Source organism: Acomys russatus, chromosome 29, assembly GCF_903995435.1.
Source record: "Acomys russatus chromosome 29, mAcoRus1.1, whole genome shotgun sequence".
In the NCBI taxonomy this organism is placed as follows: Eukaryota; Metazoa; Chordata; class Mammalia; order Rodentia; family Muridae; genus Acomys; species Acomys russatus.
The window spans coordinates 32308859-32325674 of NC_067165.1; the positions used below are offsets into that span (position 1 = coordinate 32308859).

The window sequence follows — 16816 nt, forward strand, 5'->3', positions numbered from 1 at the left end:
CACTCGTAAGAAATCATTTATTTCCAGAAATTATACCCAAATTTTAGGTTTTACTTTCTGTAAAACTTTTTTTCTTGGCCTGGAGAGATGGCTCAGAGGTTAAGAGCACTGACTGCTCCTCCAAAGATCCTGAGTTCAATTCCCAGCAACCACAAGGTGGCTCAATCTATAATGTATCTGACTCCCTCTTCTGGCCTGCAGGTGTACGTGCAGACAAAGAACTGTATTATTATTATTATTATTATTATTATTATTATTATTGTTATTATTATTATTGTTATTATTATTATTATTGTTTTTATTGTTGTTATTATTAATCTTTTTTTTTGTTGTTTGTTTTTTGTTTTTCGAGACAGGGTTTCTCTGTGTAGCCTTGGCCATCCTGGACTCACTTTGTAGACCAGGCTGGCCTCGAACTCACAGCGATCCGCCTGCCTCTGCCTCCCGAGTGCTGGGATTAAAGGCGTGCGCCACCACGCCCGGCTCTGTTTTTTAATCTTTCTTGAGACAGAATTTGAGCTTGATACAGCAAGATCAGGAAGTTGCTGTGCAGACAAGTGTGACCTGAACTCTTTTTTTTTTTAAACAGTTGGTAGGTCTGTTAAGTAACATTTCTTTGACTTTTATTGACTATGAGGTGGGGTGGAAGGGTCTGATGTATCTTCTTTGCTCACCTTATTTTTTAGAACCAGATGGAAGCTCAGAGGAATCTATCTCTACTGTAGAAGAACAAGAAACTGAGACTCCTCCTGCTACATCTAGTGAGGCCGAGCAGCCCAAGGGAGAGCCTGAAAGTGAAGAGAAGGAAGAAATGAAGTCTGCTGAGGAAACAAAAAAAGAGTAAGGCCTTTGCTTCTTGCTAGCTGAAGACTGTGTGGGAAGACTGCAGGGCAGGTCATGTGAATGCCCCAGATCATGTGCTTATGCTAGGTATTCACCGTTTGGGTTTACTTGCTAAAATAACTATTTGAAAAGTTTTACTATGCACATGTATGCTGGTTAGAATTTGTAGTGGTTGGTAGGATAGTCGTTTGAGTAAGCGTTTCCTGTTTGCTTTTGTGTATCTTTGTGTATGTGTGCGCCCACGAGGAACATTTGCTACTTTTTTTTTTCCTGCTTTTAATCTCAGTAAGAACTGATAAGTAACTACAAAAGCCTGACTTGAAAGACACTTCATTTGTTCCTCTGTGCCTTTTGTGTCCTTGTTAGAATACTTAATTGCATCATTTCAGGAACTACATAAGCTCTGTGTCTGATGACTGAGCTCTGCAGGTGAGATTTCTGCTTGGTGGTTTGTATCTGTGTACAAAGGTGGTAGTTGTCTTAAGTTGTTTTGTTTTTATCTTGGGCGAGAAGGGGACAGACGTTTTTATCAGGTCTCACTATGTAGGTTGGCAGTAGCACCCCTCATGCCTGTGCTGAGTGCTGACTTACAGGGACTTGCCACCATGCCTGGCTTTTATTTACAAAGAAAAAGGTGGAGAGCAATTGAGGAAGACAGCCAACATTGACCTTGGTCTCTGTGAGCGCCCACATCACATGTGCACAAACACATACTTTCTTTTTAAATAGAGTAGTAATAGTTACATCTTTCCCATGTTTTATTCAGAAAATCTTTTACCTCCGTTCTTTTTTTCTTTTTTTGGGGGGGGGGGGAGGTGGGTTCTGAGACAGGGTTTCTCTGGTCTTGCTTTGTAGACCAGGCTGGCCTCAAACTCACAGAGATATACCTGCCTCTACCTCCCGAGTGCTGGGATTAAAGGTGTGCACTACTACACCTGACTTTATCCCTATTCTTTTTTTTTTTTTTTTTAAGACAGGGTCTCTCTGTGTAGCCTTGGCTGTCCTGGACTCACTTTGTAGACCACTCTGGCCTCGAACTCACAGTGATCTGCCTGCCTCTGCCTCCCGAGTTGATGGGATTAAAGGCGTGTGCCACCACCGCTCGGCTTGAGAGTCTTACTGTTAACTACTTAAAATAAATTTTACATCATCTCTAGTTTAAAATTTTTTATTCTTTGTTTTATCTTATTATTTTATCTTATCTGCATGTATGCCTGCAGGCCAGAAGAAGGCATCAGATCCCTGTATAGATGGTTGTGAGCCACTATGTGGTTACTGGGAATTGAACTCAGGACCTCTGAAAGAGCAGCCAGTGCTCTTACTTGTGGAGCCAGCCCGTTTTATTTTATTTTATTATTTTATTTTAGACAGGGTTTTTTGTGTAGCCCTGGCTGTCTGGAACTTGCTCTGTAGAGTAGGCTGTTCTTAAACTCAGACATCTTCCTGTCTCTGTTTCCCAAGTGCTATGATTAAAGGTGTGTGCCACCTTTTTTGTTTTGTTTTGTTTGTTTGTTTGTTTGTTTTTTGAGACAGGGTTTCTCTGTGTAGCCTTGGCCATCCTGGACTCACTTTGTAGACCAGGCTGGCCTCGAACTCAACAGCGATCCGCCTGCCTCTGCCTCCTGAGTGCTGGGATTAAAGGTGTGTGCCACCATGCCCGGCTGTGTGCCACCTTTTTTATTCTTTACCTTGAAGGTAGTTGATGTTTTACTGTTAAGGTGATTGAGACATCACATGCTAAAAACATATACTTGGGACTTTAAGTACTTTTCCCATGTCCTATTACATCTGTTGTGGTGTTTACTGATCTTTAGTACTTTTTTTTTTTTTTTTTTTTTTTTTTTTTTTTTTTTTTTTTTAATACATATGGGTATTTTGCCTGCTTGCTTGTGCATGCTCACGGTTGATGCCATGGAATCCAGAAGAAGATGTTCGATCCCTTTGGGAAAGGATTGCTGTGAGCCAGTTTATAGGTGCTAGAATCAAACCCAGTTTTTCTGGAAGAGCATCTGGTGCTCTTATCACTGAGCTGTCTTTCCAGCCAGAATGTTTACTTGGTTATTAGTGACAGTTAATGTGATTGCGCTTTCCTGTGCCTAAGAGAAACATCTATCTAGCTCATATCTAAGAGGAACTTCTGGATTCACTTATAGCAGCAGGAAGCTTTTAAATGTTGTATCTTCTAAATTTTTGCTGCTGCTGCTTCTTCTTCTTCTTTTTTTTTTTTTTTTTTTAAGATTTATTTATTGTGTATAATGCAGTGTGCCTGCCTGCCAGAAAGGGACACCAGATCTCATTGTAGATGGTTGTGAGCCACCATGTGGTTGCTGGGAATTGAATTCAGGATCTTTGGAAGAGCAGCCAGTGCTCTTAACCTCTGAGCCATCTCTAAAGCCCCCTTGTTTTTTGTTGTTGTTGTTGTTAATAATTTTTATTTTAATATTATTTATGTGTATTGGTGTGAGGGTATCAGAGCCTCTGGAACAGGAGTTAAAGACAGTTGTGAGCTATCATGTGAGTGCTAGGAATTGAACCCAGGTCCTCTAGAAGAATAGCCAGTCCTTTTTAACTGTTGGGCCACCTCTCCGGTGCAAATTTTGCTTATTTATATATCACTTCAGTGTAAATAAATTACAACTTTTTCCCTCAAGACAAGGTTTCATTTTGCTGCTGTGGCTGTCCTGGAACTTGCTATTTAGCTGAGGCCGGCCTTGAACCTTGGGATACTGTGCTTCCTGAGTGCTAGGATTATAGCCTCCACACCTGGCTCTCTCTTTCTGTAGCTTTTTCTTTTTTTGTTTATGTGATTGTCTTTTGGTGTTAGGGGTCCGTTGGTTATAGGACCCCTACAGTACCAAAATGTGTAGGTGCTCATGTCCTTTCTGTAAGTTGGTTTAGTGTAACATGTAAGTTAGGTATATCCTCCTGTATATTTGAAAGTATCTGTTAACTTCTATTACCTAATACCATGGGAGCACCTTGTACAGTTGCTGTGCTGTGTTACTTAGTGACTAGTAATAGGAAAGAAAGTTGCACATGTTCAGTACATGCTGCTTTCCTCAAAAAATACATATAGTCTTCCTGTGTAGAATACAAGTGTGTGAAATCCTTGAATACAAAATGTTGCCTGTGCCTCTTTCTGAAGAGCTTATCTTGCATAACAAAAACTCTTTGTTTTTAAGTGAGAAAGATCAGTCTAAGGAAAAGGAGAAGAAAGTGAAAAAAACGATACCTTCCTGGGCTACTCTTTCTGCCAGCCAGCTAGCCAGGGCCCAGAAACAAACACCGATGGCTTCCTCCCCACGGCCCAAGATGGATGCAATCCTAACTGAGGCCATTAAGGCAAGTTGTTATTTCAAGCATTCAACTCACGCAGGTTTACCTTCTTCATCTTTTCCTTATTTAAAAACAGATTATTTTGTCCAGACATTAGAAACCCTGCCTTGCTTCTTAAAGGAGATTCATTACACGAGGGACATGTTTTTCTACTATAATTACATTTGATGAGCACCCCCACACTCACACCCATACTCCCGAGACAGGGTTTCTCTGTGTAACCCTGGATGTCCTGGAACTTGCTCTGTAGACCTGGCTGGCCAGAGATCCTCCTGCCATTTGTTTTTTAAAATTCATATTAAGGGACCAGAGAGATGGGTCAGCAGTTAATAGCAGTTGCTGTTCTTACAGAGGACCTGGGTTCCATTCCCAGCTCCATATCAACTGGTTTATGACTGTCTGTAATCCCAGCTCCAAGGAGCAATTGCCCTCTGCAGGTACTCTACACATCACATACACGCATATGCACATATATAATAAAATCACTAGGAAACAAGGAGAATTTTTATTAAAATTACTCTCTTGGGCCGGGCGTGGTGGTGCATGCCTTTAATCACAGCACTTGGGAGCCAGAGGCAGGTGGATCTCTGTGAGTTCGAGGCCGGCCTGGTCTACAAAGTGAGTCCAGGACAGCCAAGGCAACACAGTGACAGTGACCCTGTCTCAACACACACACACACACACACACACACACACACACACACACACACACACACAAAACACTCTTGTTTGTACAGCTGAGCCTCTTGTATGTAGCACTTTTTATACCTAAAATAAGAAACTTAATACTACTACTTTGTTCCTGGGTTCCATTCCCAGCTCCATATCAACTGGTTTATGGCTGTAATCCCAGCTGTAATATTTCAAAGTATTACAAAAATTAGTCTTCTTATATAGCATTATGACTTGAGTGTAATTCATTGGCTTTCATTAGCTATATGGCTCTCACATATTTTGGGGAGTTAGGATAGATTTCATGATAGTCAAGGATGACTTTGAACTTGTGATTCTGCAAAAGTACAGGGTTTTGCTGTATGACAAGCACTAGAAGAAAATATAATCTTATACTCCCTTTATTATATAAATCTCCCCAGCATTCTCACTACTGGGGACCAAACATCAAGACTTGTACATGTTAAGCCTAAATCCTTCCTCTACCCCCTCTTCTTTGTATTTAAAAAAAAAAAAAAAAGATTTAGTTTTGTTTCTATGTATGTATGTGTGTGTGTGGGTGTGCGTGCGCGTGCACGTACGCACACACAAGTTTATTGCATTGTATGTGTTCAAGAGCACTTGAATATCTGACAAGGGCATTGGACACCCTGGAATTGGAGTTACAGGTAGTTTTAAGCTACTGTGTTGGTACTGGACTCTCCAAGACCCTGTTGATCCAGCTTTCCAGCACCATAGATCTCTATTCTTCTGTTTTGTTTTTGTTTTTCGAGACAGGGTTTCTCAATATAGCCTTGGCTGTCCTGGACTCACTTAGTAGACCAGGCTGGCCTCAAACTCACAGAGATCCCTCCAGAGTGTTGGGGTTAAAGGCATGCGCCACCACCGCCCGGCTAAGATCTCTATTCTTTACATGGCCTCTTTCTTAAGAATTTGACATGCAGAGAGGTGGTAGCACACACCTTTAATCCTAACACTTAGGAGGCAAAGGCAGGCAGCTCTCTGAGTTCAAGGCCAGTCTGGTCTACATAGTGAGTTCCAGGGCAGCCAGCCTGTTTTAAAGGAAACTGTCTTGGGGAAAAAAACTGATCACTCAGTCTAGGTTTGAACAAACAATGTTGTAGTGAGCATGAAAGGATTAAACTTTTAAAATAGTGAAGCCAAGCCAGGTGTGGTGGCACACACCTTTAATCCCAGCACTAGGAGGTAGAGGCAGGTGGATCACTGTGAGTTCAAGGCTAGCCTGGTCTACAAGGGGAGTCCAGGATAGCTAAGGCTACACAGAGAAACCCTGTCTCAAAAAACAAAACAAAAATAAAATAGTGAAGCCAAAAATGAGTGACTGACAAAAAAAAAAAAAAAAGAAAAGAATAAAAGGAATGAGTGATAAAATTTGTCCTGCATTTGACATTTTTATACACTTAATTAATATACTTTATGCTACATAACGTTTTGTTAATTATATAGCATACTTGCATTCCATTAAGTAGAAGAAATTATTTGTTTGTTTTTCGAGACAGGGTTTCTCTGTGTAGCCTTGGCTGTCCTGGACCTGCTTTGTAGATCAGGCTGGTCTCGAACTCACAGTGATCCACCTGCCTCTAAGTAGAAATTATTATTCCAAACCACTGACAGTTTTCTGGCTGGTTGTGGTGACATACACCTGTGATCCTGGCCCTTGGAAGAGACAGTATCTAGGAATTCAAGGCCAGAGTTGGCTACATAGTAAGTTTAGTGCCATCCTGGGCTCTGAATGATAAGGACGTGCCTCAGAGAGAAACAAACACACACACACATCTTTCATCACATAGGATCCTGATATCTCCAGAACTGTCAGTGGGAAGAACAAGAGGTCAACATTGGAAAGCCCTTCTGTTTTCCTTTCTTCTTCCTTTTTTTTTTTTTTTTAACATAAGGCTAGTAATATTGATCTAGAGTATAGCTTTCTTCATAGAATACTTGCCTAGTGAGCGTGAAGCCGTGACTTTGATCCCTAGGACTACAAAGATTTAATAACACGATTGGAAATAAACTAATCATAGATTGCTAGCAATTCAGAGAGACCCAAATCTAGGTCATTTGTAGTGATGCAGCCTCTTTTGTGGTAAAGTTTTTCTGGTCCATCCACCTTTTTTCTTTGAAGGATGAAACATGGGTTATTTATTTGAAATACAGGACTAGGCATGTAGCATAGTGGTAAAGCACTTACCTATGGTATTCAAAGCCCTAGGTTGTATTCGTGACACCGCCTAAAACAGATGTGTGTATGTGAGTTGAGAAATGGTCACCTAGTGAGAGGGAAAAAGTTGTCAATGTTGAATTCATAGAAAATGGCACTGCAGAAATTGATGATCTGCTACATAGCAGATACAACATTTGAAAGAAGTTTTTTTGTTTTTTTTTTGTTGTTGTTTTTTTTTTTTTTTTTTTTTTTTTTTTTTTGGTTTTTCGAGAGAGGGTTTCTCTGTTACCTTGGCTGTCCTGGACTCGCTTTGTAGACCAGGCTGCCTCGAACTCACAGCGACCCACCTGCCTCTGCCTCCCGAGTGCTGGGATTAAAGGTGTGTGCCACCATGCCCAGCTTGGGGTTTTGTTTTTTAAGATTTTTACAAAGATTTTATTTACTTATTATTACGTATACATTGCTCTGCCTTCATGTACACTTGCAGGCCAGAAGAGGGCATCAGATTACAGTATAGACGGCTGTGAGCTACTATGTGGTTACTGGGAATTGAACTCAGGACCTCTGGAGGAGCAGTCAGTGTTCTTAACCTCTGAGCCATCTCTCCAGCCCCTTCTGTTTGTGTGTGTTTGTTTGTTTTAAAGGCAGGGCCTCACTCCATAACCCAGACAGGCCTTGAACTTGCAGAGATGCACCTCCCTCTGACTCCTGAGTAGTGAGATTATAGGTATGTGATTTTAAAAAATTAAATTTGTTGCAAAAATGGTTGTTAATGTTACTTCTCCACAGCTTTACAAGCTTAAGTTGAGCTGGCAGAAGCACTGTTCACTCTTCCCTACCACTTTGCCACTAAGTTCACTTCTAAAAACACTTACTTAGAAAATGATTCAGTCTCCAACAGAGATAACTAGTGTTGCACGTGTGGTCTGAAAATCTTGCAGGCATGCTTCCAGAAGAGCGGCGCGTCAGTGGTTGCTATTCGCAAGTACATCATGCATAAATACCCTTCTCTGGATCTGGAGAGAAGGGGCTATCTCCTTAAACAAGCACTGAAGAGAGAGTTAAACAGAGGGGTCATCAAACAGGTAATTACACCACTGTAGAAAATGAGGTTACCCCATGTATCGGCTATGCTAAGTCCGTTTCTAGCTGTATGATTTTGAAATAATTCAGCTTGGCCTAGTCTTACTATGTGAGGCCAGGTCTTAGAGCCCTGATGGCAGTTGCCTTTGTAGATCACCGTTTTTGTTTGTTTGGTTGGTTTTTGTTGTTGTTGTTGTTTTTTTTTTTTTTTTTTTTTTTTTTTAGACAAGGTTTTTCTGTGTAGCCTTGGTTGTCCTGGATTTGCTTTGTAGACTAGGCTGGCCTTGAACTCAAGTGATCCTCCTGCCTCTGCCTCCCTGGGTGCTGGGATCAAAGGCATTTACCACCATGTGTGGCTTGTAGGTCATTCTTAATAGAAACAGTAAAAAGGTATGATTTTTCTCTGCCTGTTGTACTGTTGATTATATCTTTGGTGACTAGCTTATTCTTGGAATTACATAGCTCTGAAAATTATTACAAGATTAAAGAATATTATTACTGCTTTATCAGAAGACAATGGGGCTTTTGTTTTAGTTTTGTTAGCTTTAAATTTTCATTTATGTAACTCAACTGGTTGCTTAAAAATTGGCTTGTAGAGTTGGGCATGGTAATCGCAGCACTTGAGAGGCAGGGGCAGGTAGATCTCTGTGAGTTAGAAACCAGCCTGGTGTACAAAGTGAGTCCAGGATAGCCAGGTCTATCATACAGAGAAACCCTGTCTTGAACCCCACCCCCCAAAAGAAAAAGGGTTGTAGGTAAATTCACCTTAATTGATCATTATATAAACTATTAACACCTAAAGAGTTAAAGAGCATCAGATAAAGCCTGAATTGAACTAGCCTCAGATTGTCTATCACAGTTATGCCCAAAGACCTGTCTCTCTGGCCTGATCGGTTCTACTTTGCTTAGTTCTTCAAAGTATTGCTGGAACAGCTTAGAATGGACCTTGCTGCTCCACCTAAAGCTCCAGCTTTTCAAGACTGGCTTTTTCTCTGTGTAGCCTTGGCCGTCCTAGATTCACTTTGTAGACCAGGCTGGCCTGGAATTCACAGCAATCCACCTGCCTCTGCCTCACGAGTGTTGGGATTAAAGGCCTGTGCCACCACGCCTGGCTCTAGCTAAAACTCTTGACTGAGTACTCACAAGGTCCTGGTCATCTTGGCCTGGGGAAAAAAATTATGACAGTCATGACAGGCAAAAATGGCTTTATCTCATCAAGTCCACAGTGAGGAAAATAACCAAGATCCCAAAAAACTAGTCTTAGGACTTAGTTTATTACATTTCCAGAGCTGCTAGGGTTCTTTGCTACTGTTCTTCAGAGTACAATAGGTTTAGGCTCTGTGGTGGTCAGACAACTCAACTCTGTTTAGAAACTGTCAGGGAGTAGTTAATTCTACAGTTATATGTAGTGAGAATTTTGGAAATTTGGTTTCTTTAAAAAACACAGGAAAAGAGCTGGCCATGGTGGCGCACGCTTTTAAACACAGCACTCGGGAGGCGGAGGCAGGCGCATCGCTATGAGTTCAAGGCCAGCCTGATCTACAAAGCAAGTCCAGGACAGCTAAGGCTACACAGAGAAACCCTGTCTTGAAAAACCAAAAACCAAACAAAACTCCACAGAAATATTATAAGAACATGTCTTTGTTTTAATCCCAAGTGTAGGGATGTGAGGCTGCTTTGCAGCGGCTGACTGTTTTGTCTCGTGCTCTAGCATGATTTTGCCAGCTGCAGACATTTCTGCAATTGTGTGATGTTTAGAATTCTGGGGACTTTATAGAGGGGCCCTGAAGGGGGTGAGGGTTGGTTGCTGTTTGTCATGGTTTGTTAAGTAGTCCAATACAAAGAAGAAACAAAAAGATGAAGCTTGCCCCAAGGTGCTCAATGCGCCTAACCAGCAGGACCTGCGCTAACATTTCCTCTCTATTTTGTTTTTTCTTTTATCTAGTGTAAGGGAGTTGAAAGGGGGTAGAGAGAGTGGAAGAAGACAACCCACAAAGTAGCAATGGCGGTTACAAACATACACTAAGTGTATTCTTTGTGTTGGGTACTTATTGGTCTATCAGTGAATAAAATGATTCTTACTATGTGGAGATTTTTATTTTTTTGAGACAGAGTTTCTCTATGTAGCCTTGGATGTCCTGGACTTGCTTTGTAGACCAGGTTGGCCTAGAACTCACATCAATCCGCCTGCCTCTGCCTCCCGAGTGCTGGGATTAAAGGCCTGTGCTACCATGCCTGGCTGAGATTACTTTTTTTATGTGATTAATATAGTTAATTTTTGTGAAAATGTTTTTAAAATGTACTTATTTATATCTTATATGCATTGCTGTTTTGCCTGTATGTATGAGAGTGTCAGATCCCTGGAACAGGTGTTACAGACAGTTACAAGCTGCCATGTAGGTCCTGGGAATTAAACATGGGTCCTCTGGAAGAACAGTTACTGCTCTTAACCACTGTGCCATCTCTCCAGGTGGCCCTCCCCCTCCCTTTTTTTTAAGGTTTCTCAAGACAGGGTTTCTCATTGTAACGGTCCTGGATAGCCTGCCTCTGCCACCCAAGTGTTGGTATTAAAGGCGTGCACCACTGCACCTGGCTCTCCAGCCCCTTTTTGTGAAATGTTTGATCATCAGATAAGCCTGAATGACAGGGTTGTCCAGGGTTAACTGTCTGGTCCCATCTCGAGTCTTGACTCCTCAGCTCCATTGTTCTTTGGTTTCCAGAGTTAAGCAGAGCTTCACATTAGCGTTCACATGCTCTCTAACCCTGTAGTGTGAAGTTACTAACTCAATGCTGGAATAACATTGATTTCATTTACTTTAGGTAAAAGGAAAAGGTGCATCTGGCAGTTTTGTCGTGGTCCAGAAATCAAGAAAAACACCTCAGAAATCCAAAAACAGAAAGGTAAGTCTATATCACAGTTTGAGTGTTGAATGCAGATAGAGCATTGAGTGTGAGCAGCACTGTTTGAAGTACAACCTTTCTGCTCAGGGCTAGAGAAGTTGTAAGCAATTTCCCCAGATTCTTGAATAGCCAGATTGCAAACCTTAGCACTCCAGCCCTGTGGTCTTAAATGCCTTATATTGAATTATAGACAGCTGTATGAATTACATTATTTTTTGAAATATATTTTCAGCTAGCAGAGATAAATAAATACATTTCTTCCCACGCCAGACCCCAAACTGTACTCAGATCTCTTTTGTCTTCTCATTTCTGTAAGTACTAATACCCACAACAGTTTCATTGATTAAAAAATATGGCTAAAGGGCTGGAGAGATGGCTCAGTGGATAAGAGCACCGCCTGCTCTTCCAAAGATCCTGAGTTCAATTCCCAGCAACCACATGGTGGCTCATAACCATCTATAATGTGATATGGCGCCCTCTTCTGGCTTGCAGGAGCACTGCATACATAATAATAAATAAATAAATAAATCTTCAAAAAAAATATATGGCTAAAGATTCAAAAATGAAAAAATTTTTGTCTGTGTCAGTGATTAAAACCATGATGATCTGTATCATTCTTTACACCTCTGAAATTTTTATGCGTTTTGTTTTTTTTTTGTTGATTTTTGTTTTTGTTTTTTTGGTTTTTGGAGACAAGAGTTTCTCTGTGTAGCCCTGGCTGTCCTGGACTCACTTTGTAGACCAAGCTGTCCTTGAACTCACGACAATCCACCTGCCTCTGCCTCCCAAGTGCTGGGATTAAAGGCGTGCGCCACCATGCCTGACCTTTTAAAGAAATTAATTTACTATTATATATCAGTGCTCTGCCTGCGTAAATACCTGTAGGCCAGAAGAGGGCATCATATCACATTATAGATGGTTGTGAGCCACCATGTGGTTGCTGGGAATTGAACTCAGGACCTCTAGAAGAGCAGACAGTGCTCTTAACCACTGAGCCATTTCTCCAGCCCTTTTATGCTTTTGAAAATTAAATTTTTATTTTTGAGACAAGTCTCTCTACATATCCTTAGCTGTCCTGGAATCCACTATGTAAACTAGGCTGCCTTGAATTTACAGATAACTGCTTGCCTCTGCCTCAGAATGCTGGGACTGAGGCATATGGCACCAAGCACAGCTTCATTCCATTTTTTTGTTTGTTTGTTTTGTTTGGAGACAGGGTTTCTCTGTGTAGCCTTGGCTATCTTGGACTCGCTTTTTAGACTTACCTGGCCTCGAACTCACAGACATCCGCCTATCTCTGTCTCTGCCTCCTGAGTGTTGGGATTAAAGGGGTGCGCCACCACCACCCAGCAGGTTCATTCCTTTTTAAAATAGAACTTTATAGCATTTGAAAAGGTGTGCTTCCTGCTGCTGTACTTAATTCAGTTACTGAAAATGTAGAATGAAAGTAGACCTTTAAATAACTTGACTCTCTTCCTTTAGATTTCTGTGTATTTTTTTTCCTTTGAATCTGAAATTATTATCTCACAGAATTGCTAGTGTATACCTTGTGCTCTGATTTATTTGAATATGGGAGAAAGTATAATTTTCTGTTTGCCAATTGATTTGACAGAGTGCAGGAACTCCCTGGAGTTGTGGGTAGCATGTGGGCTGACAGCTGTCGGTTCTGCGGTGATTGTAATTTTGATGCTGTGTTGCAGAAGAAAGACTCTGCACTGGATCCAGAACCACAGGTTAAACTGGAAGATATTCTCCCATTGGCCTTTACTCGACTTTGTGAACCTAAAGAAGCTTCCTACAGTCTCATCAGGAAATACGTGTCTCAGTACTACCCTAAGCTTAGAGTGGACATCAGGTATTAGCTGTTGCCCTGACTTTAAAGCAGTACATGCTGTTCCTAAGCCCTTCTTGTGAAAGGACATAGATGAAATATTTAAGGATTTCTTTTGGATGAGCCAGAAGTAAAATTTCTTGTGTGTGTATGTGTGTGTGTGTGTAAAATTTCTTATACAGTTTTATTTTTTTATATCCTAATTCCCCATGTTTTCATGTCATGTGTAGCAATGTTTGTTGGTAATGTTCTTTTATTTGTTTTTTAAACCCAAACTACGTACTTTTATGTGATCCTAACAGTCTAGATGACCACCAGTCATTACCTATGGAAGATTCGGTGCTGGGAGCCTCCTTGATACCAAAGTCCTACAAATGCTCAAGCATGTGCTTCCATATATCCTGTCTGAGTGCTAAAACGTACATGTGTAATTTCCATTGTTTTAAAGATAGGCTCTCACTGTGTAGCCTAGACTGCTGTCAAACTCAGTCTTTGTGCCTCTCCCTTCTGAATAGTACAGTTTTTCCTGGCTTCTGTGTGTTTACTTTACAGTACTGAAAACTGAAGCTAGGTCCTCATGCATGCTAGATAAGCCTCTGCCACTTAGCCGTTCTTGGCCTTCTTTTTACTCTTTATTTTGAGACATTGTTCCATTAAATTTCCTAGACAAGCCTTTTAAACTTGTGATTCTCTGCCTCAGCCTAAGTGGCTGGTATTATAGGCCTATACCACACTCATCCTGTCCTCCTGTATACTTTTAAGTCTTGCCTAAAATACTTAATATAATTGTTACATAGTAGGTTTTATAATATATAAAATAGTGGTAAGGGAAAGGTGTGTGTTTAGTATAGGTATAGCTCCCCCACCAAATGTTTTTGATCTAGTACTGATTCAGCCATTCCTGCAGAATTTGCAGTTATAGAGAGCCACTTATAGTTCTTTCCTTTTATTGTTCATTTTTGAGACAAGGTCTCATGTAGTCCAGGCTGGCCACAAACTTACTATGTAACAGAATTTCTTGAGCTGCTATTTCTGTTGCTTCCACCTCCCAAGAGATGGGCTCACAGTATCTGCCACCACACTCAGCACATATGTGCATGTGCACTTGGGATAGGTACGGGGGCATGTGTTTGTGTGTTCAGATGCATGCGCACTTACAGAGGCCTGAAGTTGACCTTGAATGTCTATTTTGATTGATTGTGCCACTGCACCCTTTGACTAATGCAGCTAGTCAGCTTCCTCAGAGGTTTGTTTATTTTTTTTTTTTTTTGGTTTGGTTCCCCCCCCCCCCCCCTTTTTTAAGATTATGCTTGCATGTACACCTGCAGGCCAGAAGAGGGCATCAGATCACATTATAGATGGTTGAGAGCCACCATGTGGTTGCTGAGAACTGAACTCAGGACCTCTGGAAGAGCAGACAGTGCTCTTAACTGCTGAGCCATCTCTCCAGCCCGAGGTTTTTTTGTTTGTTTGGTTGGTTGGTTGGTTGGTTGGTTTGGTTTGTTTTTCCTCCTGTGAGTTGGAAATGCTGGTGGACCACCATACCCACTTAGCTTTCACATGCTATCTAGGGATCTGAGCTTGAATCCTTATATTTATGTGGCAAGCATTTTTCACCCACTGTCTTAGTTTTCTTTCCTATGACAACACCATGACCAAGGCGTTTTATAAAAGAAAGTAATTAAAGGTCTTGAGATTAGAATCCATGATGTCAGAGCAAAGGCATACTGGGAATGGCATCAGTCCTTTGAAACCTCAAAGTCCACCCTGTGACACACCTCCTCCAACAAGGCAACACCCTCTCATTCTTCCCAAACAGTTCAGCAACCAGGGACCAAGTATTCAAACATAGAACCCTATGGGGGCCATTCTCATTCAAACCACCACACCCGCAGAGCCATCCTCACAGTCGCTGTAACTCTTGTGGCTGATAGAGTGGTGGCTCTGTAGTTAGGAGCAGTGGCTGTTCTTCTGGAGGACGCAGGTTTGATTTCCAGTACCAACATGGTAGCTCACAGCTGTCCAGTTCCAGGGGATCTGATGCCTCCTCAGGTACCAGGCGCATACATGTTGCACATACATACACATATGCAGACAGAATACCAAAACATAAATATTTAAAACTTTTTATATCCGCTTTTGATACCCATTCTGTTTTCTAGGATATCTGGGAGCAAACGAGAAGTCAGGCTTTATTTAATAGTAAATAGGGGCCATAGAGATGTCTCCGTGAGTAGAGGCGCTTGCTGCCAAGCCTGATGCCCCTAGTATAGCCCCCAGGACCCACATGGTAGAAAGGGAGCTGACTATTCATGGTTGTCATCTGATTGACACACATGTGCCTTTCACTACATGTAATAAAAACTTTCTTAAAGAATAGAGGGCCTAGTAGCTATACATAAATAGCATATCTTTATGACAAACATAAAATTCTGAATATACAAAATTTTATGTAAGTGTGTGTTTGCTTGAGACAGCGTCTTATGTAGACCAGGCTAGCCTTAAATTCATAGAAATCCACCGCCTTTGTCTCTTCCTTAAGAGAGCTGGGATTAAAGGCATGTTCCACATCTGGCTTTCCTTTCAGGAAATCTAGACCAGTTTTTCGGGTTGTCATAGTAGCTTAATTGTGGATTTACGTAGATAGTAATGTGTGTGCTACTGTTGCCTTTTTCTTCCTGCACTAACCACTTCAAACATTTTCTGTATGGTTGAAGCATTCTAGACAACAGTGAACTAAAACTGATTTCATCATCTTTTTTGTTTGTTTTTGTTTTTTTTGAGACAGGGTTTCTGTGTATACCCTTGGCAGTCCTGGACTTGCTTTGTTGATCAGGCTAGCCTCAAACTCACAGATTATAGGCATGCACACCTGGCTTCATCAACTTTTTAATAGAAGCTCTTTCTCCCTTTTTTTCTTCTGTAAGGCCATATTGCTTTTCTCAGAAGTCACAGTGGAGACCTAACAGCCACTTTTTTTCTTTTTTTTGGAGATAAGATCTCATGTATCTCAGGCTGTTCTATTTTATGAATATTTGCTTGCACGGATGACTGCACTGCCTACTTGCAGTGCCTATAGGAGCCAAAAGAGGGCATTAGATTTCCTGGAACTGAAGTTACAGATGATTATGAGCCAGCATGTGAGTGCTGGGAATTCAACCTGGGGCCTTTGGAAAAGCAGCCAGTAGTACTCTTGCTATTATTTTCACACAAAACAATTGTGGAAGTTGGTTCTCCTCTTCAACCATGTGGGTGAGTGAACTCAGACCCTAAAGCTTGACAAAGATCTTTACTGGCTGAGCCGTGTCAACATTGACCTAATCAAGTCTTTAAAGTCACCACAGTAGGCTCCCTTAATTGCTTTGTCATCATCATCGTTGTGCGGCTTACACACGATATAAATTTGCTTCCCATGTTGAGATGCTTGCAGGATCCTTTACTACTTTTTTTCTTTTGGGGGGTGATTGGGTGTGTGCATACACGTGTATATGTGCATGTAGAGGCCAGAGATCAAACTTGAGGTGCTATATTCCCCAGGACCTGTCAATTATCTCCAAAAAAAATTTTTTGAAGTATTTTTACATGTGCCACACATGAATTTGGTTGGTATGAGTAAAGCCAAAATCTTTGTGTGGCCTGGGTCACTTGGCAAGACTCCATTGGGGGAAGTGATGCCTTTGCTTTGTTTGGGGGCTTTGAAATTGTTCAGGGTGTTCATCAGTCTGATAGCAGTAATTACAGAGTTGGACATGCTCTGGCCATTAGAAAGTGTGTACTGTATGGTAAAGATCATATACATGTCAGTAACAGCTTCTTTAGGAGGAAAGAGGTTCCGCTTGTCCAGTATGCCTGCAATTTGGTGCTCTGTTTTTGTTTAACAGAATATTGTACATAATAGAAATTATAACTTTAGATCTTGGAAATAACCCTGGATCTGTTTCTTCAAGTCTTGATTCGCTGACATGTTT

General features: G+C 41.2%; 1 protein-coding gene across 6 annotated transcripts in view; it reads left to right on the forward strand.

Moving 5' to 3' along the window:
• Positions 1–16816, forward strand: part of Hp1bp3 (heterochromatin protein 1 binding protein 3) — a 30579-nt gene that overhangs the window by 5832 nt on the left and 7931 nt on the right. For all 6 annotated transcript variants that reach the window (XM_051172215.1, XM_051172217.1, XM_051172220.1 and 3 more), the window contains 5 exons: positions 687–840; positions 4026–4185; positions 7975–8118; positions 10937–11017; positions 12718–12872. In XM_051172215.1, coding sequence (XP_051028172.1) covers positions 687–840; positions 4026–4185; positions 7975–8118; positions 10937–11017; positions 12718–12872 — 694 coding nt within the window. The remainder of the gene's footprint in view (positions 1–686; positions 841–4025; positions 4186–7974; positions 8119–10936; positions 11018–12717; positions 12873–16816) is intronic.